This window comes from Ammodytes marinus (assembly GCF_949987685.1).
Source record: "Ammodytes marinus genome assembly, chromosome: 21".
NCBI lineage: Eukaryota > Metazoa > Chordata > Actinopteri > Uranoscopiformes > Ammodytidae > Ammodytes > Ammodytes marinus.
The window spans coordinates 16,242,216-16,267,305 of NC_137225.1; the positions used below are offsets into that span (position 1 = coordinate 16,242,216).

The 25,090-nt window shown below is 41.3% G+C and overlaps 3 protein-coding genes across 5 annotated transcripts in view; 1 reads left to right on the plus strand and 2 right to left on the minus strand.

The window, feature by feature from the left end:
• Positions 1–4,369, plus strand: part of nck1b (NCK adaptor protein 1b) — a 31,824-nt gene extending 27,455 nt beyond the window's left edge. For 2 of the 3 annotated variants that reach the window (XM_080050393.1, XM_080050394.1), the window contains one exon: positions 132–4,369. In XM_080050393.1, the coding sequence (XP_079906519.1) occupies positions 132–332 (201 nt within the window). In that variant the 3' untranslated portion in view covers positions 333–4,369. The remainder of the gene's footprint in view (positions 1–131) is intronic. The other variant, XR_013845424.1, reaches the window with a different exon arrangement.
• A 289-nt stretch (positions 4,370–4,658) lies between these two features.
• On the minus strand, positions 4,659–11,037 carry bdh1 (3-hydroxybutyrate dehydrogenase, type 1). Its single transcript, XM_080050621.1, has 5 exons — positions 10,737–11,037; positions 9,147–9,257; positions 8,820–8,961; positions 8,578–8,730; positions 4,659–7,760 (listed from the first exon to the last, which is right to left on the minus strand). Exons 1-5 carry the CDS (start codon positions 10,947–10,949, stop codon positions 7,294–7,296), a joined length of 1,086 nt encoding a protein of 361 aa, XP_079906747.1. The 5' UTR covers positions 10,950–11,037; the 3' UTR covers positions 4,659–7,293.
• Positions 11,038–14,215: 3,178 nt separating this feature from the next.
• Positions 14,216–24,895, minus strand: gyg1b (glycogenin 1b). The gene is made up of 7 exons (XM_080050252.1): positions 24,767–24,895; positions 22,610–22,745; positions 22,331–22,505; positions 22,070–22,232; positions 16,939–17,065; positions 15,653–15,869; positions 14,216–15,136 (listed from the first exon to the last, which is right to left on the minus strand). Exons 1-7 carry the CDS (start codon positions 24,771–24,773, stop codon positions 14,987–14,989), a joined length of 975 nt encoding a protein of 324 aa, XP_079906378.1. The 5' UTR covers positions 24,774–24,895; the 3' UTR covers positions 14,216–14,986.
• Positions 24,896–25,090: the final 195 nt, after the last annotated feature.

Consider the following 25,090-nt stretch of genomic DNA (forward strand, 5'->3'; position numbering starts at 1 on the left):
AATTTGATATTGCACGGTTTGATTGTACAGATTAACACACATTCAAAAGGCGCCTTTACTTAAAATCTTAAAAAACACTTCATGACCACTGATAAATAAACAACTCCTTGTTTGTGCATTTCATTTTACAGCCAAACGACTTCTCCATCTCTCTGAAGGCACAGAGCAAGAACAAGCATTTTAAAGTGCAGATGAAGGAAAACCTTTACTGCATTGGACAGCGCAAGTTCAACTCTATGGAGGAGCTTGTGGAACACTACAAAAAAGCCCCTATCTTCACCAGTGAGCAGGGAGACAAACTGTACCTGATCAAGGCCCTGGCCGCCTCCTGATCCCTCTCTGTCACACACTAACACAAAGACGCACGCACACACACACACACACACACACACACACACACACACACACACACACACACACACACACACACACCCACCCTAAACATTGTTAACTGCATCCATATATACACATACACATACATAGATACTTATGCCCGAACACACACTAACAATTAAACTCCCAGCCTGAAGACTTAACACATCATCAGGACTTCAATGCCCGGTTTGTGAGCATTCCAAGAGGAGCTATGGGAAAAGCATGGGAGAGATACTGATGAATGGAAAGGGGAGACAAAAAGACTATGGACTCCTAAGAGTTGACTACAGACCTCTTGGTCGCCTATTTTAAATTATCCAGATGTGTTAGGTCATAGGCAATGCCATGTATTTCCACCTTGATATCTTTTAGAGTTACATTTAGTTTTTTTTTTTTTTTTTTGTTTTCTTCTTTTTTTGTTAATATATAATCTTTTTAACAGCTTCTTTTTAAAATGTGATGATTTTTTTTAACTGTATCCAATACACAACAACCACCCGTATGCGTACGAGGAGGTTTTTTCTTTTTTCAAACTCGGAGTGTAGCCTGCCGACGGTCTGTGTTGCAACTCATTTGTGTTTCGTCTGTCTTAATTCGTTCTTTATGGTTGCGGACTCACTAATCCACAACTTCTGCTAAACTGCTATCATTAATAATAAAAAAAACAAGTGACCAAAAATATATTTATTCTGTTAGGATCATGTTGAAGAAATTGGAATATCACACACCACACACCTTTCTTTTTTTTCTTCTTTTTTTAAGATTTTGGTTTATTCCTCTTCTTGTGCAAGGTCAAACTAATTGTTAAAAACTTTCGTTTTGTTCCACACAACTGCTTGTCTCACGCATTGCTGTATCCATATCATGTGAATGTTTTTGATTTCCGAGCCGTCCCCGGTGACGCCTCAGAATCCCATGGCTAACAGAATAGTGTCCTTGCACCTTCACCGTATCTCCCATTAAGAGAGAGATTGACGGTGGACATGAGTCATCTGGAGTTTGAGTGACAGCTGATGCATCCTACCAGTGTTGCCAAGTGGGGTGTTTCTCTGGAGATGAATAGAAACAAAGGAGGGGTGGAGATCTGAGGGAGAAGAAGATGGAAGATAAGTCCAGGCAGTTTAGAGAATGATGTCACTGCTGCTGAATTAGTGATGACTAGAGGGGATGGAGCTGTTTATAAGGGGGTCACCCAGAGGTCGTGCTAGACAGAAGACGCCCAACAATTTTCAGCGAGCAATTTCTTCTGGCTTAGTTCTGGTTTCGAGAAAGCAAACTGTCCCTAAATGCTCGATAGCTGGGTGTTTTTTGAGGGGGGGAATCCGGATTGTTTTTCCAAATGTGTGGATCAGTGTCAAGTCAAGTTAGAACACTTAACACCGAAATGTCTTTAGCAGAAACACATGGTTTATATTTACAGTATAGGTCGCTGTGTGTTTGTTTGGGGGGAGGACTAAGGAGAGTATTGAATGTTTTGATGGGGGGGGGGCAGCTAGTTGGCAGCGCCTGCAATCAGAGCTGCAGCAGTGTTTGGCAAGGAGCCACTCCAGCAATGGTCTCAGGGAAGAAGAAGAAGAAGATGATGATGTTGATCACGATGCTAGTAATGATGAGTTATCCAGCTGTGGACCGAGTGCAGAAAGAGAGGGAGGGAGAGGGATTTTTTTCGAGGAGCAATGGAAAAATGGAACCCCACTTCAAAAACAAGAAAAGTAGGATCCAGGGAGGAGACTTTGGAGGAGAGAGTATCTGGATTACAGCTCCCAGTCGTACAACGGGTGGGGAAGTGAACGCACGCCAACGCTGATGCATCATTGCGGAGAATAAAGGAATTTTCCTTTTTTTTTTTTTTTTTGGATGGCTGTTGTTTTGGGAGGGCTTTTCAAAGGGTCTGATCGGGGCCAAGCATGAAAAAAAAAATTACGTCGCTATGCCACAAAGAGAACAAAGCATGGGTGGTACTCTTTATTTCATTATTTTTTTCTTTCTCTCTTCATTCCCCAGGTGATTGACAGAGCTGTTCTTACCAGAGCTGTGGGATGAACTCAGTGTTCTCTCTGTTATGGGGCTGTAGAAGAGGAATGAGAAAATGGTGAAACAAGTCGCTTTTAGTGTTATTTTATGACGGAAAGCTCTCACTGTACACCTCCAGTATCTACCGTTCGAGATCTTAATCTAAGTAAGAGAGATATATATATATATATAAAATTTAATCAACTACAAAGAAAAGGAAAAAAAACATTCCATGATTATAAAGCTTCTGTGACATTGTCTTGATACCTTAAAAGATTCATGACTACGTGGTTCAAAAATGCAAATCATGGGAATGTTTTCATCAGTATGGCTTGAGGGATATTTTGGTTCATTTTGGGTCCCAAGTATTTAAAAAGGTTAATCTAAAATTCACATGTAACACGTAGTGCAGGAAATTGTGTGCCTGTATTCCCTTTTTGATAGTTATTCCCCATTTTTGTATTTAGATAACAGGAGTCCTGTTACTTGTCATCTATTGCACCCGGAATCCATGACTGTTGCATTGGTGCTATTATATGCGAGATAGTGCCAGTAGTCATCGACTGCTATCCAAATGCAATCCCATATTGAAATCTTTTTTTTTTTTTTCCTCCTCCACGTCCAGCTCTACAGATCCACGATTATGACGCAGCATTGAAGTGACAAAACGCCAACGCAACGTGCCCCAGTTTGAAGGATTTAGGAGATTTTTTTAATGTGCCTTCACAGCTTTTCTGTCAACCAAAGGTTTAGTCCCCCTACTATTTAATTTAATTTCTTTATTTTTTTTATCTCATTCTTCCCACTTCGCTTGTCACCACCGTGTGCTATTTGCTTAAAGCTTTGCATGTCTCAGTTGAACTTGAGTCTGATAAGTGAGCATATTTCCTCATTTGCCACTCAATTTTGTCCACCTAGGCTGAAAATGCTTTTTTTTTCTTCCCTTCATGCAGAAAATGCCCGTTAGGTGACATTGTGTGCGTGTATGTGTGATTTCAAGTGACCTTACCTTTGCTGATTACATCAAAGTATGACTTCTTTAATTTGAACAAGTGAATGCCTATGTGTACAGTGTAAACATACACGCTGATGTTCATTCAGAAACCTATTACCCCCCTCCCCCAGGTGTGATGTAATCATGACCTGAATCTCTTGTGCAAGCACCTCAAGTTAACGGTATCACTGCACCTCGTTGGTTGTGAAGAAACTGTCATGGTTTCCAAGGAAAAAAGCTTTTTTTTTTTCTTTATATGTCTGTATGCATTTCATATAAGACTAGTGTAAGACATTCACTTTTGCAGTTTAGCCACTCAAATATGTAAAAGAAAATCCTTAATGCTTAAATGTTTTACTTGATATTCAAATGCAGAACTACAATATATTCTCCCTGGATATATTGTTATAAACTGGGATCTTTTTCATCTTCCACCAACGGAGGCCGCATGAGCAGAGCCTTGTAGCTGTACAGAACTCATTTCAAATCTGCTTAAAAAGACACAAGTCAGTTTGTGACGGATATCATCAAGAGATTGTGTTCCACAAAACTTTTTTTTCTCTTTTCTCCACGATCTGAGAAACTACATTGCAGCAGCTGGAGCTCTTGGCTCCTCCACTGCCCAACTATCCTGAGAAGATCCTCAACCCTCCCTTCAATTTCTTGATAATATTCAGAACAAGCGGCTCGTGTTTAAAAACTTTGGTGCTTTTGTGCTGCTTACATTTCTATGGTGTTCTTTGTCTCACAAAGCCCCCCCCCCCCCTGTATGAGAGTGAGTGAGGAAAACAGATCCATGCTGTGGAATGATAAAAGGCAGTGCTGTGAAATTTAATGTAATGCTCTTAATACTGTTTTTATGGAGGGGGAGGTCGTCTCCAGATGTAATAATTTAGAAGAGTTTATTAGAGTGTTCAAAAGACGTAATAAACAATAATAAAAAAAATTATCCTCTGTTTATTTTCATCTAACAATGTTTGAATCCTTAGCAACCTGACACAATGTTTTAAAGACTAGGCAGAGTATTTGTCTACACCTCCTTACTATATGGACATTTTGGTATTTATTGTCTCGTGTGATAATAAAGCGGGACATAAACATTATCTGAGATGCAGCAGATCATTCTTGCATGAGCCCACTGTGGGATTTTTGTACGATACATGTGCGCCACTCAGTGGCCGTTTGGATCACTGCATTTACTGGCATCACCTGGGCCTTTGATAAATGAGACCTTCCACAACGCACCAGTAAATTTTGTCTGTTTTATTTTCAAATCATTATTTTTAAAAAATTATACTGTGATTGAATAGAACATTTCTATTTTGAAAATATTACATTCACATTTCATATACAAGATACTTCTCCATAAAGAAGGGAGGGGGAGACATTGGAACCTGTTTTGTTGAAGCGCACCAATTAATCACATCAGTCAACCTTTCTGTTGAAGTAGCACACAGGGTCTGGTGGCGCATGTGATACAAAGTGGGCTTGTGTTGGTATTGCGTAACCTTGGAGGGGGCGAGCCGAGCCAAAATCCGGCCAAAGTCTTACAGTAGCCGACTTTATTTGGGTTTGTTCCGGCGTCTGCCACAACAGCACAGCGGGAGGCCCTTCTTGAGCTCCACCAGCTTAGCCCCTTGCGCATGTAGGGCTCCAGAAGAGTCCTAGAAGGAGGCAACACTTTACAAGTATCAGCAAAGAATAACAAAAAGATTAAAGGGCACTGACAAAGTCTCTTTTGAGATAATACCACAGCCCTTATGGAATATATCTATATAGAAAGTTATGGTTCTTTTCAGGCATACAATTAGGTAAGTTCAGTTATTGACTTCCAGTTTAAGAACATTTAAAAATCAAAGTTTTAAGGCTTGATCAGTGAATTATTTCAAGTGCTGAGGAATACAAAGCAGAGACCCCTCTTCAGGGTAAAGACACGTTCACACAGCACGCGATGCTCGCGATGTATGCTGCAAGGTTACATACAAAGTCAATGTACAAGCACGTCTACATGCGTTTGGGCGTCAAGCGGTGTGATGAACGCGTTTGGCGAGGCGCCATGAAGCGTCCAACATAGCGCGTCAATCGCAGCCAACGCTTGAAGTTGAAAATATTGAACTTCTCACGCACTGCCACGCCGCGATAGCTCTGGGCCATCCTACCACCCGGGAGTGAAAGAGATTGAGCTTCCTGATACATTCTGAGAATATGTCTTTTGCATCTGTTAAGGTGTGGCCACACCAAACGCGTAAGAGGCGTATAAAATCGGCAATTTTTCCATAGGGAACCATTGGTTTAGGTGCGTAGATGCGTTACGCTAAAGCAACACTGCGTATACACACCATATGCGCTTACGCACGGAGTTCAAAATATTTAACTTTGTACGCTCCTACGCGTGACGCTTAGCCACGTTAGCCAATCAGCTTGGAGAATGACCCGACGTCACATACATCGGCACGGTCGGAGAACAGTGTACACAGAGGCTGAGAAACACGTGGAGGAAAATGTATTTGCGGGCGGCGCGGTGCTGTATGACAGCCGCTCGGGGTTCTACAAGACATGGGGAAAGTGAACCAGGCGAATCGGCATCCTGGTTAATTCAGTGAATATGTGCGGCTGTGCTTTAGCCGATAAACCAAGTTAGCGCCAGATAACATTAGTTAACTCACCCGGTTGTGTGCTGCTAGCGCCTCAATATTATGAACCCAAACATGACTGCTATGTCCGGGATACTTTCACGACAAGTACAGCGAAGCACCGGTGCTTATATCTACGCCAGCCACGGTCCCCTGTCCAACCAGGTAGGGGGAATGTTGGCTACTTGCCTTTATTTTGTGCCGCCGTGCACACAATGCTGCTGTAATGTGTTTGTTATGTAGCTGCCTTTCTGTTTGTGTGCATTTCCGAGCGGCGTGAATATGCAATGCTGTTTTAATTCTAGGCTATTTGTGCTGTTCAGTTGCTGTTTATTTGTCTTTTGGCACAGTTGTTAGCCGTGTGGTTGTTGTTTTTGTGCGGTTGCACGCTGTTGTGTTGGGTCGGGTCTGATCGCAGCCATAGTTGATTAGGGGAAATAAATTATTGGGAGGGAGACTAGGCGCGTTGCGTGCGTAGAACCATTTTTGACACAAAATGATCAAGCAACATTTTAGGCGCATAACGCGTTTGGTGTGGGCGCACCTTTAAGCTGTCGGTTGTACTTTAGCCAAGTTAACAAAGTTAGCATAGTGAAACTCAGCCAGCTGTGTGCCGCTCCGGAGGATAATATGAACCCAAACTTGACGGCAGTGTCGTTCTGGAATTCCACATTATGGCTACAGCGAAACAACGATGTTGATCTCCACCAGACCACACTCTCACGTCCAGGTAGGACAATGTATGCCTTTAATTTGTGCCGCTGCGCACGCAATGCTGTTGGTAATGTGTTTAGTATGTTGCTGACTTGGTTTTAATTTGTGTGTAGGCTATTTCCAAACGGCGTGCGTCTTCATGTAATGCTGTTTACACAATGCACTGATGCAAATCTGTTTTGTACGTTCAGTTGCTGTTTATTTGTGTGTTTGCGAGCTACATCCGTCTTAAGGCACAGCTTGGCCATGCCCATGTTCTTGTTGTCAGGCACATAGTGCACAGTTGTGCCAGGTCTGATCTCAGCCATTGTTGATAAGGGGAAATAAAATAGCAGGAGGAAATCTAGGCACGATAAAAGCGTTACACGCGATGGTCACAATTAATCCAACTATGATCAAGCAGCATGTCACTAGCGTAACGCGCGACAACCATCGCCAGCATCGCGTGCAGTGTGTACGTACCTTAAGACTTATGCGTGGTTCTACATAGTTGAAAAAAAAAGCCGATATCTGTGAAATTATGACTGTAACAGAGGGAGCTGGTGCATGAAGGGCTTCTCTCTCTCAGAAGTAGAGGAAGTCCGATATTGCGCTGGGCAGATGTGTCATCACCATCATCCTGATCCACCAGTGTGGCTCCATAGGGTTGTACCTGGTGTACGGACGTTTGGACACAATAGCGTCGGTGATGTCATCCAAAACGGGGGCCACTTCCTTCTGCCCGCTGCCGCAGTATGAGCGCATCAGAGCCATGTGCTGCTCAAAGTGGGCTTTCCCATAATCCTCCTGCACCTGTGGGGGCGCCTCACTCCACAGCTTGTTGGCAGTGTTGGCCACTATCTCGCGGGTCAGGATGCCCGTAGCAACGATGAAGTTCCCTGGTTCGATTGTGGACACTTTGACCCCCCAGGCCTTCATCTCGTAGCGCAGGCAGTCGGAGAAGGCTTCCACGCCGTACTTAGAGACACAGTAGGGCGACCGCATGACATTTCCCATCCGCCCGTACATGCTGGCCATGTTCACAACACGGCCTGCGGAGATATAAAGGTCACAGACATGTAGGCAGGTTTTTATACTCTACTTAGACCAAAACCTCAATGGTATTTTTCCAAATGCTTAAATTCAATGAGTTGTATGATAACACGAGTATAATAATGCTGTAGCACCAGTAAAATCATGTAAAATGAAACTTAGTGCCTTTGAGGCAAACTCAAAACATCCTGAGCCTCTGGGTCCAAAGGGAACTTCTTGTGACATTTGCATTTTCTGTACAGTAAGCATATATGTTTTCTTTTAAAACATTATCTATTAAGTTAATAACTAGGCCGTAGAATGAACTACCATTCAGAGTCCGCACTGATAATGTTGTACTTTCTCTGAAATGTCAGCTTAAAGAAAAAAATCCAAAAGGGAACAACATCCACCAAAACCGGATAATATAATAATTATTATTATTTTTATTAATTTTTTCATTCTATTTCCTTTCCATTGCATGTTTCTTATGTTGTCTCTCATGCACATTTTCCAAGAACTTTGTAACTTGTTAACCTATTTCATTTCACATTACTGAGAAAGGCTTCAAGTTTTTCTTGTAATTTCAGGCTTGTTTGCTTTGTCAGCATTCCTCACATGAATCACGGGAAACAACTTATTAGTTGACCCTAGGATTTTTCTTTCAAATAGGAATTCAGAGAATGCTTGTAATCCGAACGAAAAACCAAAGAACAAGTCTGGTTACAGAAATGCCCAAGGAAATTCAAAAGGTGTTTGTCCCTTTGGCACTGCCATTCTGGACATCATTTAACACACTTATATATAAAATGCAGTGTTACTTTCCCCAATACTGACCTTTGGCCCTGCGGATTAGCGGCAGAACAGCTTTGGTGACCCTGATGGTTCCCCACAGGTTGACCTCTGACACCTGCTTGTAGGTGTCCATGGAAGTGAACTCTACTTCTCCGAACGTGGACACGCCGGCGTTGTTCACCACGGCCCACAGACCTGCGACAGAGAGGAACAATGAATGTCTATTAATGAACACACACTCCGATACTCCTTAATGTGAGATGAGTGAAGGATTGACAGTATACCGCTCTCTGAGTCCTCCAGGTTGTCTTTGATGTATTCCACGGCCCGGTTCACATGCTCCTCACTGCACACGTCCAGCTGGACCACCTTCATACGATCGGAATGGAACTCCTCCAGTTCCTTTGCGCCCTCTCCGCCTTTATCCTGCGAGAATAAAGTAACTCCTCAAGAGAAATATGTTTTTCCACCCCAGAGTTTCTTGGCTGCATCTCCATTGTAATGAAATGTTTGCTTGTTTCGCAAGTCGTTGGGTTTCAGTCGCCACTGTGCTGTTATTCCCGCACAATCTAAATCAGCAGTTAGTTATACTGTAATGTTTTTCTCCATACCTTAAGCAAACATCCAGCAAATACGGTGAAGCCAAGCTTGTGCAGATGTTTGGCAAGTGCATGACCAAATCCACTGTCACAACCTGTAATGAAGGCAGCTTTCCCATTCACCTGCACAGAGATTTTCAGAATAAAGTGAAGGGTTTTGTCATTCTCCTCCAATAGATGTGTAGGGCTATAAAGATATTCAAAAACATCAAGTCCATTAACCAATGAAACAGCACTGTCATTTTACTAAAAGTATGAATGCATTTTGACTGCAAACCCTTTCATTGACTGCAACACCTTGTAATTATTTGCTTTGTGCTTGGGTCACCACAGGTGTGAACTTCCAATACCGTTCTTAAAATAATGAAAAAAGAAGCTTCATATTAAAAGTGATGTCAGTTGGAATAAGAACATTTAAGTTATGTTTTGTGAAACTTTTCTGAGAATAACTGTTTCCTGTGCCATAAAATCATTTATTTTTTAAATGACTGGCACTAAAATATCTGTATTTGCAACAGTAATTTCCTCCAGACTTTGTGGAATGTGTACACAAACCAGAGAAATATACGTTTGCAATATTAAGCGTACATCCAGCTATTGGCGTAGTAGTTATACGCGTTATGACGAGTACAGGCTCATTTATGCTCTACGTTAGATAGGCCTACGCATACGGATACGGACGGAGCCTTCTGTCCGTACTCTGCGTACATTACGTCCGTATTTCTGTATCCTGCAAGCTTGCGGATGCGTACCAAACGGACAGAACGGAGCATTACTACCGAAGATCACGGGGGGCGCATAGCCAACAGTTCACTTTCACTTACTGTACATTTGTTTACAAACATAAACGAAAGACATAATACTTTAGAAAATGTCTTAACTTTTGAGGAGAGGTTTGTGTGAGTTAGTACGAAATTACATAAACGGCCGGGGCACAGGGTCCGGACAGACAACTACAACAGAGCATGAGCGGGGATCGCACGGGGAGGAATGTCAGCTAGACGGCAGGCTGTCAGCTAGACGGCAGGCTGACGGCAGCAATAGAGAAGTGCAGGAGGTCCGTGGGAGACTAGTTTGTTTGACATGTCGTGATTAATGTCCTCAGAGCCGCGCTGTCTATAATACAGCCTCCAGTTTAGCCTCTGCCATCGCTACGGTAGTAGGCCTATATCGCTAAAGCTGTTTCTTCCATGGACCTATTATAAAATATTTATTCCAGTTAATTCACTCTTTGACTCTTCTTCTTCCTATTTGTGTAACTTTTTACTCTGAGCGGCGCTGCTGTCCACTAATGGTTGATTTGCTTAATGTCCATTCCAACATAAAGGACGCATGGAAGTATAAGGGCAGTGACGGATAACGTTGTAAACGTACGTCTCTATTTACGCACGGAATTGGAGCATTTATGAGTGGTATGGTGATAGCCCTACGGCTCTTGACATAGCCTACTGTATGGCACTCAACTGGTGCTGAGCTATTATATTTGCTTCCTTCTTAATGTGCAACAGGATTATGAAGGCTAAGGTCTCTACTGTAGTTTTTATAGGACAATAGCTGGTTGTCTCGTTTTGGAGAATAACAGTCCATATACTGTAACGTTACCTCCACCAAGCCCCTGGGCATCCGAGGCATCGCGACGTACAGCACAAAAAGTAAATACAGCCCAACTATGCACTCGGTCACGCTGGTTTCCGGTAATCCCAACATCCTCATGGCCGCGTTCAGCAGAGCAGGGAGTCCAAAACCCAATACGACAGTGAGGAGGACTGAAAACGAAGCCAGCAATGCCACTCGGAGCCTGGGTAGCGGGGCCATCTTGACGGAGTGCTGTGTTTACTTTCCTGACAGAGTGGTCTGCATCACCCACCCACTAGTCTCGCAAAGCCAGACCAAGCTACAGCAAGTACCCACCCACCGACTCACCGCGCGCGCGCACGCCAACCGCGCCCACTGTATAAATCTCCCAAAATGTGTGGGCTGCATTTAGCACGGCAAATTTAGCTCAGTCTCAACTGCTGCCAACGAACGTGTCATGAAGATCTTTGTAACCTAACACAATCCGTTATTGGGCCGGTTTCAATGACAAGGCTTAAAACTAGTCCGAGACTAAAATGCCTGTTTGAGCCGGATTAATTCAAAGATACTTGCACAGACTCAGTTTAAAATAGTCCTAGATTAAAGATATTCTGGATTAAACAAAGCCAATTGCAAGACAGACGACTAGAGCTACTCTAGGTCTAAATTTGATCTTAAATTAATCCTCCAAAGAGGCTTAACTTCAGTTTAGTGGTGTGAGAGAGCATGGACTATTTGGAATATCTAAATCACGTGTGTCAAACTCAAGGCCTGGCCCGCGACACCTTTTGATCTGGCCCGCGAATCAATTCTGGAAAAAAATAAAAATCATATAGGCCTATTTGTATTTATTTTTTGGACTGTGCCATATCCGCACGTTGCTTACGCTCCCAACAGTTAGGAAATGTATGTGGCTCACAGCTAGGAATGTCTGCTGAAAGTTCCACAGAACTTGCATCTAATTAGAAGAGCTGTCAGTTTTCTGAGGGCTGTAAATAGGCCAATATATGTGGCTAAATAGCATGCTAATTAGCATGCTATGCAATATTAATATTGATGGTTGATTGTGTCAAGTGTATAAGGATTAATGCCAAAATGATCTGGTTTCTAACTTTTGCTTTAAGTTACAATATAGCCAACTAGCTAGCTAGCTAGCTGCTGATAGCCCACCCCTTTCGTTTCCAATGGTGGCTTGGCATTTCATTACCAATGTAAAGTGTCATAAATAGCTAACACTGGTGCTGCGTCATGATTCCTAAAAAAACTAAACGTGATATGTTTTGAATGTGCTGAAAGTTTTGAAAAATCCAGGACAATAAATATTGTGGCTCAATCCAGAATGCCTGAGAGCCTTACTGCATTATAGTCCTTTATAATTGTTTCACCAGGAACCTGAATGTTGTCTTTTCCTTTACAAAAATTAAGACATTTCCACCATAAATTGTTGCCGAAAAGGCACAGATCGGTGGATAAAAATCCACCAGAAAGCAGGAAATTAAGTGTTTGACATTTAAAAATTTCAGGGGGAGCACCCCCATACCCCCCACCTATAATTTGTCCCCGAAAATGTTGAAGCGAAAACTAGACATTGTACGCAGTTTATATACTTAATTAGATATGTTCTTTTTATTTTTCGATTAAAAAGAAGGTATGTCAGTCTGGCCCTTTTAGTGTGATTATCATATCGTAGAGTGGTAGCCTGGAAATCCAGACCCTGATATCTTGAACGATAGAGGCGCAGCAAATTTTATTTGCCAGCGCCTAGTGGCAGGTCTGGGAATGCCAGGCTAGTAGAGTGGGTGTCAAACTCATTTTGTGAAAATGAGTTTGACACCCCTGATCTAAATGAAGGCCAAATCCCACTGCAGAGGCCAGCCAGAAGAGTACTTGTGGATAGGTCTTACATTATACTATCTATCTTATCCAAAACATTTAGGCCTATTTGATGAACTTACATTTCGAGACCGCTTTCAATATGGAAAATGCACTGAAAATAACAACTTTGCTTGAGTCTATTAGATGGATGCATTTAAATTGAAGATGTATTCAGCATAATAAAATGAGTGTCTACTGTAAAACAATTCTGTTTTCAAATGTGGTTGTTGTGATTTAAAATACTGACACACATGAATAACAAAATGACAAAACACAAAATGAACACCTTTTATTTTCTACTTATATCTTCACTGTGATTAGTAATCACAATTGTCTCAGTAATGTATCTTGTTTGAATCATAGCTTTCTCTTCCAACTTCATGTCCAATTCCACCTGTAGAATTTTAATTTTCATGTCATACTTCCTTCAGATATTGCATTTTCTGTTCATGGAATTCTCAGGCTAACTTTCATACAGCGTCATCTTTTTTGTCCTTTGTTGAAAGGTTGTGGCAAGCTCTTCTTTAAAGCGAGATTCGGATTTTTCCAGTTTATCAGTGCAGATATTAAATATGTCAAAATTATAAATGAGAAAGATGTGAAATACCGATAATAATGAAGATAACCTGAAGTTGGTGTATTGTTCTCTTAGTAACATTTTCATTAGAATTGAATTTGTTGCAAATAGCGGCCCAAATATTTATTTGCTCAGTCCCAGCAGTAGGGCTTTTAGATTCAATAACCGGATGGTTTCAAACTATATTTTTTAAGAGATTATTTTCAAATTCATTCAAGTTTATTGGCGGGATTTTTTTAGCCTCTGCCATTGTTTTTTCTCACAAGCAATGGTGTTTTTATGATCACCGTTGGACCAGCAGCATGTGCTCATGGGCAGGTGTTAACAATCAGGCTTACTTACCTTACTCCAGGACTTCATAGTCTCAGACTAACTAAACCAAATTTAAGCCATATCCATGAAAGTGACTTAAACGTCCCAGCCTACTCCTGGCTTAATCTAGGCCGTCTGTGAAACCGGCCCAAAAGGTGCCATCTCTGAGCTTTCCAAAAAGTGTTTTGGAAATGAGGCGAAACCGGAAGTTACCAACAGTTAAAGCTCTTGTTCCAGGCATGGACCCTATGGTAAAGCTTTGATGGGAAATTGACTAAAATTGGCTTCGTTAAATATATACATAAACATGTGATTTCATTATTTCAAGTGTTAAAAAATAATGTAAATTTTAGCCACAATTAGGCCTTTCTTTATTTTACATTAAAAACATTACTTTATAACCTGCTGATCCTTATTGTATTTGTTGTGAAATAAATGTAGGACTGAAAAGTATAAGTGCCTTAAAAATTGTACTAAAGAATTTGTTTTTTTTCCCCACATTTTTAATATACTGTATTTCCCACCTGAGATAGTCAGCAACCTCACTTTCAGCATGCAGAACTTGTTTAGTATCAAAACTAACAACTGTAGCCAAAGGGATTGGTTGCGTTGAGTATGTGCTGTTGGTTAAATACATGCCTCTTAATTAAAATAACCAAATGATGTGCACAGACCAGTCCAGTGGTATCAGTACCAACAATATTTCAGTTGTGTTGATGGAAAAAGAACTGAGCAAATCCAAAACCTTTCATGATGTTTTTAATACTTCCAGGTGAAATATTGTAGGATACAGCCAAAAACTTGGTCAAGAAAAATGCAAGAAAGTTAAAAAAAAACCTAATCACAAGAACAGATACGATGATGGCAATATAGAGAGCAAGGCACAAAGCATCTATTGACTATGTATAGCCAAATGACCATATTATGGCCTTAAGAAGTGCTGTAAACATGTTTTCATATCTATGTATTGTGTTAAACAGAAGCTGTATTAAATCAAAAGTTAGATCAACTTCTGAGAAAAGAAAATGTGAATTCTCAGAAAACCGCATGCAGTTCACCGCATAGTAAAAAATAAAATAAAGTGAGAAAAATGTTTTACATGTTAAGTGACTGCTTAGACAAAACAGATACAAAAGGCCCAGTTAATTCTTGATGCCATCCCCTTTTTTCACAAAAACCATGACAAACAAATACTGAAAAATATTTAATACAAGTTCCTTTTTCCACAGTGTAGCCGAACAGATGCATGTGGCAAGATAACATGAACAATGAGTCTTGCGTAGACAATTAAAGCTACTTTTGTTATTTAACTTGTCATTCCTATTTAAAATAGCGCCCTCTTTGGACTATGGAGGGGGAAGTGCTGGCAGAACAAGACACTTTACACATTTCTCGTTTAGAAATGGGTAGGAAGGAAAAATGCAACCAATTTTTACAGTATTTCCGTGAGAGACCGTTTGTGATAGTTTGTTAAACTGCAAGTGCTCTTTTGATAACCCGCTTCATTGCTTCTCTATTTGAGAAAACGATCAAGTTTTTTCTGGATATTCTCAAAGGAGTCTGTTCCCATGTAGTCTGCTTGACCTTGCTCCCATTTCTGCCTCCGTTCGTCTGAGGAAAGCTGGGGTTCCAATGACCGTGCAGATGAAGAGCTTCCCTCAATCTGAAAAAATTTAAAACACAAAAGTGAAATGCAGAAGGAAAACAGAAAATCAAAATTATAATTGACAATTGCTTTTTTGAAAACGTTGAACTTGCCATACATAGCCTTTCCATATTAATGGCCATAGGCAAACACACTGAAAGCTCTGGTTTTAGAGAAATAGCAGTGATAGCATTACACCAACAAGCTGTTATTGACTGCTACTACAACAATACAAACAGACCCATACCTGTTGTTCACTCTCAAGAGCGAGCATTTCAACCATTTCAACCAATTGAACCATTTCAATGTACTGGGACTTTATGAGATGAATAGGAAGACAGAAAAGAGTTATATCATCCAGAATGGGAGCAAATTACAACACAAGGTAGAAAATAAATGTAAAAAAAAGGTGAAGGAAAAACCAACAAACTTTGGTTTAGAAAAAGGGTAACAATCTCCAACTCTGCCTATTCCGATATCCGATGGAATTGACTTTATAAACCAAGTTGTCCAATAGAACATGTGTTCATTCACCTCCACACATCCGGAGTGGAAAGGCTGTTCTCCATAGTGGACCTGCAGCATGGGCACCACAGAGCTGGAGTACAGGGTCCACCAGTCCAGGAGGAAGGAGGGATGTGCCCCGGCCTCATGCACACTTCCCGAAATCTGTTTGGCTTTAGGGTCAAATGTGTAACTCCATGGCTTGGTCTTCCCCAGGAAATGGACCACCTTGGCATTGCCACCATATCTGAAATGAGTAATACAGTAAATGTCAATTAGAATGACACCTAGGCATTTTAATTGAAGATGCTTTATTATGGTTATATTTATTGAATCACAAATCGTCATTGTTAGTTATATGATCATAAAATGGTTCCACATTTCAAGCAACACTATGTTGAACAGTGTCCACTGTGGCTTCAACCATAAGCTTATGCTAAATGCTAAAGAAATGTTTTGATTCAGCTAAAATGCTAAGCAATTGGAACAGCAGCATGAAAAGACAACATGTATTACATCATCTTAACACTGTCATTAAAAAAAAAAAAAAAAAAAAAAAAGGTTTAAAGTTGCACTTTGTGTTGTTTTTAAAGTGACATAAGCTTGCTTGTATGTATTGTACAAGATTATATTTAATGATGACGCTATCACAAATCCTACCAATATGTACACAAACCTGAATCTGGCTCTGGGGGGTTGTTTTTGTTGCGTTTGCCAGACCGCTTTAGCACTACTATTACTGACAACTACCCTGACACAAATACACGTTTATCTTCCTGGGCATCCTGATTTGATGCCAGGAATGGCTGAACCTTGAGCTTGTTGATGAGGTTTGTTTCTATGACTGGGAGAGCTTAAGAGGCAGTGAGGATGGGACGGGGAGCTTAAAAGAGTGCACAATGACCAGTCCTAGAGGCAAACATAAAAAGGTCTTTGAATAAACTGCTCTATTTTAGGATTTGGTTTCAGCTGTTGGAAGCTCAGGGTGGATATCCAACCCAGCGCTGACACCTGCTGGGGGATTCTCCGGCAGAGCCGCTGGAATCTTACTGCTCCTCTCGCTAGAAACCTGATGTCATGTCACACAATGTGAGTACATGTTCATGTGATTGAGGATCTGCTTACTCCTTGGCTTTACACCTGATACGCAAGATTTCAGTCACATTGACAGACTCCCTGCTGTAGTATAATGCAACTGTCTAGTGAAGTATACATGATAGACAATGGAAACGCAGCAAAATTAAAATCCCAAATCACACTGATATACCTGATGAATTTTCCTAAAACAATGATCTCCTTTGTAGACTTGCACTTACTGCTTGAATGCTGGAGTGTAAGTGTAGATGGCAATGCTGCTGAGGTTGTAGATGAAGGGGAGGTGTTTTGAAATGTCAGCTGTTGCCCAGGTGTTGAAAAAGCCATTCAAAACACCTTGGTCTCCTCCTGCAACAGAGAGTGGGAAAAATAATGATTTACACTTCTTCAGTGTCAGATGTGGTCTCTTTGAAGGACACTTTTCAATACTTAGAAATGTGTTTTCAGGGTGAAAAACTCTGTCATGGTAGCATGACGGCCAACTTAGCGTACAATATGCTTTGACCGGTTTGGGCGCATTACCTTTCTTAAAAGTGCAAAAGCTGAATGAGAGTGCAGTCAAATGATCTGCATACATTGACAGCCAGATTAATTAGTCTTTCCGCTTGGTCTACATTAGTCAGCAGTTTGCTGGGATCAGTACAATCGAGCTGTGAGAGAAATGTGCTTGAAGCCCTGAGCTACAAATCCTTCCCTTGCAAATTGCTACGGTTGTTTTAAATGACATAACTTTCCCTTACTGTGTTCTATCCCTGGGATCTAAAATCATACCATTTGAAACCATACATGTGCACAGACGGAGACATAGTGTACAGGACAAGTCTGTCACATGTGCATTACTGTCGACACCCTACTCTCCACTGATGGCATAACATCAAAGATCAGTGTGCTGTAGGTAGGCCCATACATAGAGATAGCTATAGAAAGGAAGGCCAGGTTCTTTTGGCTAATCCACCAAAACAGTTGAGATTCATTCATCTCATAAAAGACAAAGATTGATTGCCTGCTGTTTACATATTGACCTCTGACACTTAGCTCAGTTCAAGGTCAATTTGCTCGGCGACACCAGAAGCCTTTCTATAGGCTACATGTTTCATAGCCTGTGACCAGATGGCAATAATAGCTTGACTGCTCTATTAGGCACTTAGATTGAATACTGATCTTATTTTTGTCAATCGATGAAGCTAATATAGTAAATGATATACATAGTAAAAGGTCTGGTTGTAAGAGATATGGTGGTTTTTTACACCACATTGGCTGGTACGCTGTAAACACCATACATATTACCATATGAAAATGATATGACAAACATGTTATCAAACTGTTGCCTTTTTACACATCCAGCAAGATGGAGCAACAATAGCGTTCATATTTCTCAAAGTACCGATATTGAAAAATGAGTTTCCTTTCGGTATTGTTATTGAAGCGCATGTACTGCATGTGCATTTCTCTTTCCAAGATTCCGCCCTATTCATGACTACTCAACTTTAAATAATACAACCAGACTGTCTCTCTTCTGGTGAGTCGAATTAATGTTGGTCTCATTTAAAAGTTTGTACTTAAGGTTCTAGGGGCCTGACTGGAGGGCTGGACTGCCACTCACTCAATTTTGGTTCAAAACTAGGTCATTGTCATGGCAGCCACTTACGTAACACAGAACTCTGAGGACAGTTTGGGGTGCATCATCAACCTGCACCCGACTATCAATGAATGCTAAACTTTAAAACCAAGCAAAAACATGAAAAATCTCAATGACTGTTTATGCTGAATTGCTTCACCGTAGCCATATATAGCAAGTTTTAGGATTAAGGAACTCGTTGAAATGTTGGCCTTTCATATAACTTAGGGCGCACTCACTAGTGCCGTTTGCCTGTTCCGTGCTCAGCACGATTCAGCACGATTCCCCCCCTCCCCACTCCCCCCGCAGGCCCGTGCTCACACTGCTCGTGGCCTGGGCACACTTGCACCTTGCCTACGTCACTGTGCGCATTTAGGATTTGGAGCTTAGTCTACTTGTAGGCTATACGACTGTTTGTGAATATTTTCATCCGGCCAAATTTGCATCAAATATTCCACTTCCACATTAGAGCAACGAAAATCCTTAAGCTATTGTTTTTTTTAAATGTAGCCTTGACGTAATAGGTCGCGGTGGACAGTCTCATATTTGTGCAGCACGCCGTTTATTATTAATATAACGGCCCGTCATCAGACCATATGTATCCGGATGGTTTTGTACACATCGATCGCTCCATCAAATCCAAGTCAGAACTTTTTGTATGGGCAGAGATCGTTTTTTTAAGTGTCTTTATAAAGTTTCTTGTTAAACCTTAGTTTAGGCTATACTGTTTCCTTATCACCGGGCCGCGGTGTTGTTTTGGGTGCGTCTCCACCGCCATGCGTAAATGCAGTTATGACAGCTGACTGGAGGAAAAAGAAAAAAAATCATCTGACGAACGTGAGTAAACACGAAAACCTTTTTGCTGTGCTTTCTGAGCCGACCTAATTAGCTCTCTCCCTCTTTTATTAGCCCACACCTAGGCTTACACACACGTTAATTCTCACACATTATAGCTACAAGTCCAAGTGTTGGGCAATTCTGGTGCCGACTAGTAAGGCAGCGGACGTTAACGGACAATGCATCCTTAATAAATTCACATCAGGAACGCCGCCTGTGCGCTTGCTTGTGCGCGTGTCATCTCATTAGCATCTGTACTTTGGCCAAGGCACACCTCTTCCAGGTGGCCGTGGCCAAGCGGCTGTTCCGTGCTGGAATACGGTTGGCGTGGTCACACTAGGCCAAACGTTCTAGACTTTAGTATGCTAATAAGCTTTGGCACGGGGCCGCGGCCCTAGTGTGAGTGGCCCCTTACACATTTACATCCCGAAAAGCAAACAACTGTACAGACTGTTAAACCGCACGCTGCTGCAGTTTTAAATAACACACATAGTTTCTGTTTGTTCGTACCCACAACCTCCAGTGGGGATTTCAAACCTCATATGGGATCTTCATTTTAAGGGGATGAGCAGAGCTCAGCAAGAATGTGAATCTTACTTTGCCAGTTTGTCTTGGCAGCAGACAACACTGGAGCTACAGATGAATAGATACAGCCTCTGGGTTCAATTTCCACAGAAATTATTTTCTGCTCGTTTTTCCTCAGGGATTTTCATCATCCATGGACTGCAGAGAGACAGAGAGCTGCATGTGCACATCATGTATTCCTTACAGTGGAGTGGAACAGAAATGCTAAAAGGTCAAAGCAATTTCAACTCATGCCCCAGTGCACATGCAGGGACTGTCCATGGCTATAAATAAGACGGCGTTATTCATTAGCATGCCATTAGGCATACAGACGCCAAACGTCACATTGAAATATTGGGGAAAAGATATTAAATTAATTTAAAAATTGACAAAAGAGTTTATCAGTGTTTCATCTGTGGTTATGATGGACATATTCTTGCCGACAAACACTTGTGGCAGCCAGAATGAGTCGGCACTTGAAAGCGTTGGCCACGATGAAGCAAACTAATTGGTTTTTACATTGAACTCTCCCTAAAGGAATCTCTTTCACAGTGTGACAAGGGGAAACAACCCGTCACTTGATGCTAAAGACTTTACTGCTACTAACAAGGACAGGCCCCAAATCTTCAGAGATCTGCTATGAGTTGCATCCGATTTTGTTTATCCCACAACTACTTCCTTTGTTTGGTAGCATTATTGAGGTCAGTCACCCAATTTGAAAAAAAACAATTAGTTTGATTAGAGCCCAACCAGTATATTGTCAGGTGTGATTGTAGCTCAACGCAGATAGACAGTATCGGGAGTGTCAAAAGTTATTCTAGACGACCACAAAAAAAAAAAAAAAAAAAAAAAAAAAAAAGGTACTCTGACAGCCTCAAACACTGATTAAGAGTTACCTCAGTTATGATGTCGTCATCATGTGACCAACGTTTCATTTACTTGATGAAGACTGTAACATCTGACCAATACGCTAGTGAAACTTGTGTTAAGATATTTCTTTCAAAAACACACTTAGTCTCCTACATTGTATTTTTGCCTTAAAGATTGGAGGAAAAAAGGGGCAAAAACAGCAGAGAAACTAAATACTTTGTTTTAAGGTAACAGTGTTGCAATTACACAGTTAATCCAGCAGATAGCATCACATTTATTTTTACAACTGTAAATAATCACTTTGAGCTCTTGCCTTTGTCACAATGTATCAATTAAAAATGTAGGCCATTGTTTTTTTACATTATGGACATCCGTCTCAATAATCTAAAATGCAATTGTATAGTCTCATGATGGAAAAAGCTGTTCAGCACATAACAACAATGTACAAAGTTCTCAGCTAGTGTATTTAAAAAAGGTAAGTGAAGCTGAAATGAGGTGACCTAGTTAGTTGTATACTTTAGCAAGTCAAAGTGTTTCAAGGGGTATCAATAACGCTTACTGTGATTGAATGTTCTGTCAAGGTAAAATGTTTACTGTATAGCTTTGGATTTTTTTTCTCTTTATGGATTCTAGCCGTTTCATGTAATGTTTAGAAATGGCTGTCACTTCAATCTGCTGTGAGCAAAGGTGGTAAACCAGCAGCATGAGAGAACCACAGCACCCTGCAAGTAAGGGCCAATTATTTTTTTTAGCTGCTGATTTGAGATGAGCTAGACACCAAAACGACGACCACAATTCAGTTACAGTACGCCCCACGAAGAAGGAGTTGCTGAATGTCAACCGGTGCCCTGTGCAAAACTGGGCCTCTCAAATTTAACCTCCACCCCTCCCCACCGAGTCCCTGAGAATAACTCAGCAGAGCAAGACAGTCTGTGACAGGAGGGCCTTGTGTATGGGGCACCTAGCTCAATAAAGAGCCTCACTTAGAGCAATAGATAAACAAGCTTGGTTTTAACATCATGCTACCAAGCCCAAATGTTTGAGAAGGACTGAAAAAAGATTGCTGACATCAAAACTCATAAGTTATGAACCACAAATACAGAGATATTTTAAATCCTTACCGTCTATTTTGAGGGAAACTTATGAAGGGCACAAATACATGTTATGCAATACCAACATGTAGGAAAAAGTAAAACTGTATAACAGAAAGAGTTAGATGATAATATTGTTGACTTAGCTTAGCATAAGGACTGCAATCCAGTGGACAGGAAGCCACCAGTGTAGAAAGTTTAAAATGAGAAAAAGATCCACCATCATAAAGCTGATTAATTAACACTATTAATTAACACATTCTAAAAACAGATGTGTGAAGCCGGTCTGGGCTATATTCCATGCTGGTATTGAGCCTTCCCCAACTTTTGACAAATAGGTGTATGTCCAAAAATGCATTCGTATTGACTTACCATCAAAGCTGCCGTGTTCTGTACAATACTGAAGAAGTTTGCCGTAAGTCTCCATGGAAGGACAAAAAACAAAGACACCAGAGTTGAAGCAGTCAGGCCAGCCGGGGTCAGGAGCAGCTGACAACTCTTCTCTGTCAAACAGCTCATCTATATTTGAAAGCACCTGATGCAGAGACAAACCGATTTAGACAAACATGTACACTCACAGTCCATTAGTCATGAACTTTTTCTCCCCAACGACAAATGCAGAGTCGTTCTCACCAGTGTGTCTGCGTCCATGAAAACACATTTGGAGTATTGTGTGAGAGACCAGCAATGGAGTTTGGTGAAGGTGATGCCCAGATCCGGCCTCTTCATCATGGCCAGGTGTGCCGTGTCGCCGCTGTCCAGTACGTCAACCGTCCTCACCTCATCATAGATTCTCTTCAGCACGGCCCTATTGATTTACAACACAGGTTACCAATCAACAATCCATGTGGAAAACAAGAGTGGACAAGGTGTTAAAAAATAATGCACCACTGGTAGTTTCAGCTTTCTTACTGGACAGGCTCTGACACCTCTCGACCTATGAGTGCCACAAGCTTCTTGGTGGTATTGTGGTTGCGGAGGGATTTGCCCAAAACCATGGCTCCCCGAGAGTAGCTGTCGTTGGTAGCCAACGTCACAAAAGCCTGGTCTGTAGAGGAAAGAAGAACATTAGGTATTATAATTGAAAAACAACGATGGTTCCACTCTCGGGACACTGTGATACAATGAGAATTATTGTTTTATTGGTCGGTCATATTAAAAATGCTCAAACGTAACATTAAAAATTGTACTTAATATTTAACACACATTTTCCGCTGATTTTCGGTGTATTTTTCCTTAATTTGGATTCGCTTTGCTCATTTAATGAAATTTCCCAAAATAATGAAAAACAAACAGAAAACCGGTTTCAAAGTGAAAGAACAATATTTAAGTCAAACAACACCAGTAGCACATTAACGCTGGGGTATATGATTTCTGATTTGTCAAAGTTAACATGAGCTGTACATTTTGACCAATTCTCTGTTCTTATTGGCTGTTGGGACTGTCCATTCACTTTGGCACAACTTTGTTGGTGTAGAGCGTGTCGTGGAGGGACCATAGGGGAGGGACCAAAGAGAACAAGTGGAGCGTTTGAGGTATTTGGATTCGAATCTCTATCCAAACTGCCATTTTCTCCCCAAATCCTCCACCCCAGCTTTAAGCTTGGCACTGAGGTTTAAAAAGTTTTTTTGCCGGTTCACTACAGTTTAAGTAATTAAAATATCGTAAGTAATATTTTTCATACAGTATTTTACCAGTTATCTGCGGGAATACAAAACGTACACTAAAAACGGGAAAATAAAGCTAGAATGCATTCAAAGTGTGACTGCATCAGCTTTTTTACACAAGATATAGCATCAGAATTTCTGCTTTTGACGACTGAAACAAGAAACTTTAAGGATGAATTTCAAGCTCTATGATCTGGCCTCTGTTAAAGACTTCTCACTTGTTTCAAGTAAAACGACTTCAGCAACCAGTGCCAGTTTAAAAGTCTCATTAAAGCTGAATTTTATTCGCATTGTGGTGCCACCTCTGACGGTGGGGAGGAAAAATCTGCCAGCTACCTGCCAACTCATGTTTTCAGAACAATGACTGGCCTGTGAGAGGACACATTAACTGAGATGATGAAGTCAGCATGGCTGCGGGAGAGGCATGTGAGCCAACGTGAATGAATCCCACTTGGATTGTATAATAACCTCTCCTCTACAGGACCACCAGATAATGGGAAAATAAGATAATTGGCTAATAAGGCAAGACAATTGGAACAGTGTGTAGCAATGTTAGTGGGGTTGAAGTTCCTATCATTTCCAGAGTGTTAGCCAAGTCCAACAGTTACCAGAAGAAAAGTTGTCCTGTTTCACTGGCTCTACAGGGCATCACACCTCCTTTCTCCCACGCCCCCTTTTCTATTGGTACAAACCAGCGCTGCAGTGTTCATGCCATGAAACAGTGAATAAAAGAAGTTATTTAAAAGAAAAAAAAAGACTGAATGTAAAGTACACATCCCGTTCCCATATCTCCAGTGAGATTACACAACAAGTGGGAGATGATTTATAGGGCACCATGACATTAGCACAGGGTTTCCAAAACTAAGCTCCAGGGACTTAAAAAGGGGTCCCCTGCTAATTCAATTTAACCATTATTTTATTCTTTACAAGTTGTCACCAGGAGAAAATATAAGCTACATAGCTTAACTTCTCATTAAGACATCTTATTGGGAAGTTTAGGTTAACAAGGCTACACACTTATCGAGGCTAACTGATGGTTGCATGCCATTTCATGTAGGCTATGGCTTTTTTATATGGTTATCGTGTTTCAAAAAGGGCTGTCAGCTTTGAAGTTTGCTGGTCACCGAGATAGGGAGCAAAACACAGAGACAGAATGTACTTTCACTCTGCCCAGTAGCACAGGACGGTGCTCCTGCTGCTGCTGTGCGGACATTATGACCCCAAACAACAAACAAACAACTTTCACGACTGACTGCTGTTTCACACAGCCAACATCCGCGAGATTTTTATACTTTTATGAACTTCAGCAACAACAACAAAAAAGAAAATTAAGAAAAAGACACGTTTTAGCAAGAGGTTGAAAACGACTGCACTAGTGTCGCGTTATTGAAATGTTACCTACCAGCCATGTCTGAAGAAGAAGTCGAAGCTTCTTTGTAGCTCAGACCTGGAGGAGGGGACAACAGACGGCTATGCCTGGAGAAAAAGGGCCGACAATTTATAAAGAGGTGTATTTATACCAGTATGACCAGCCAGCCAGTCGCAGCGTCACGTGACGTGTGGTCTCCGCACACCCACCTGCTCCCAATCCCACCACGAGCCACCACGCCCCCCGGCAGGTCACGAGGTTCAGTTATTCCAAGATTTACAACTATTCAATGTACATGCACGAGCAGCATTTGGGGGTATTTTCTGAACAGACTTCATATTGTTTTTTGAACCCGTT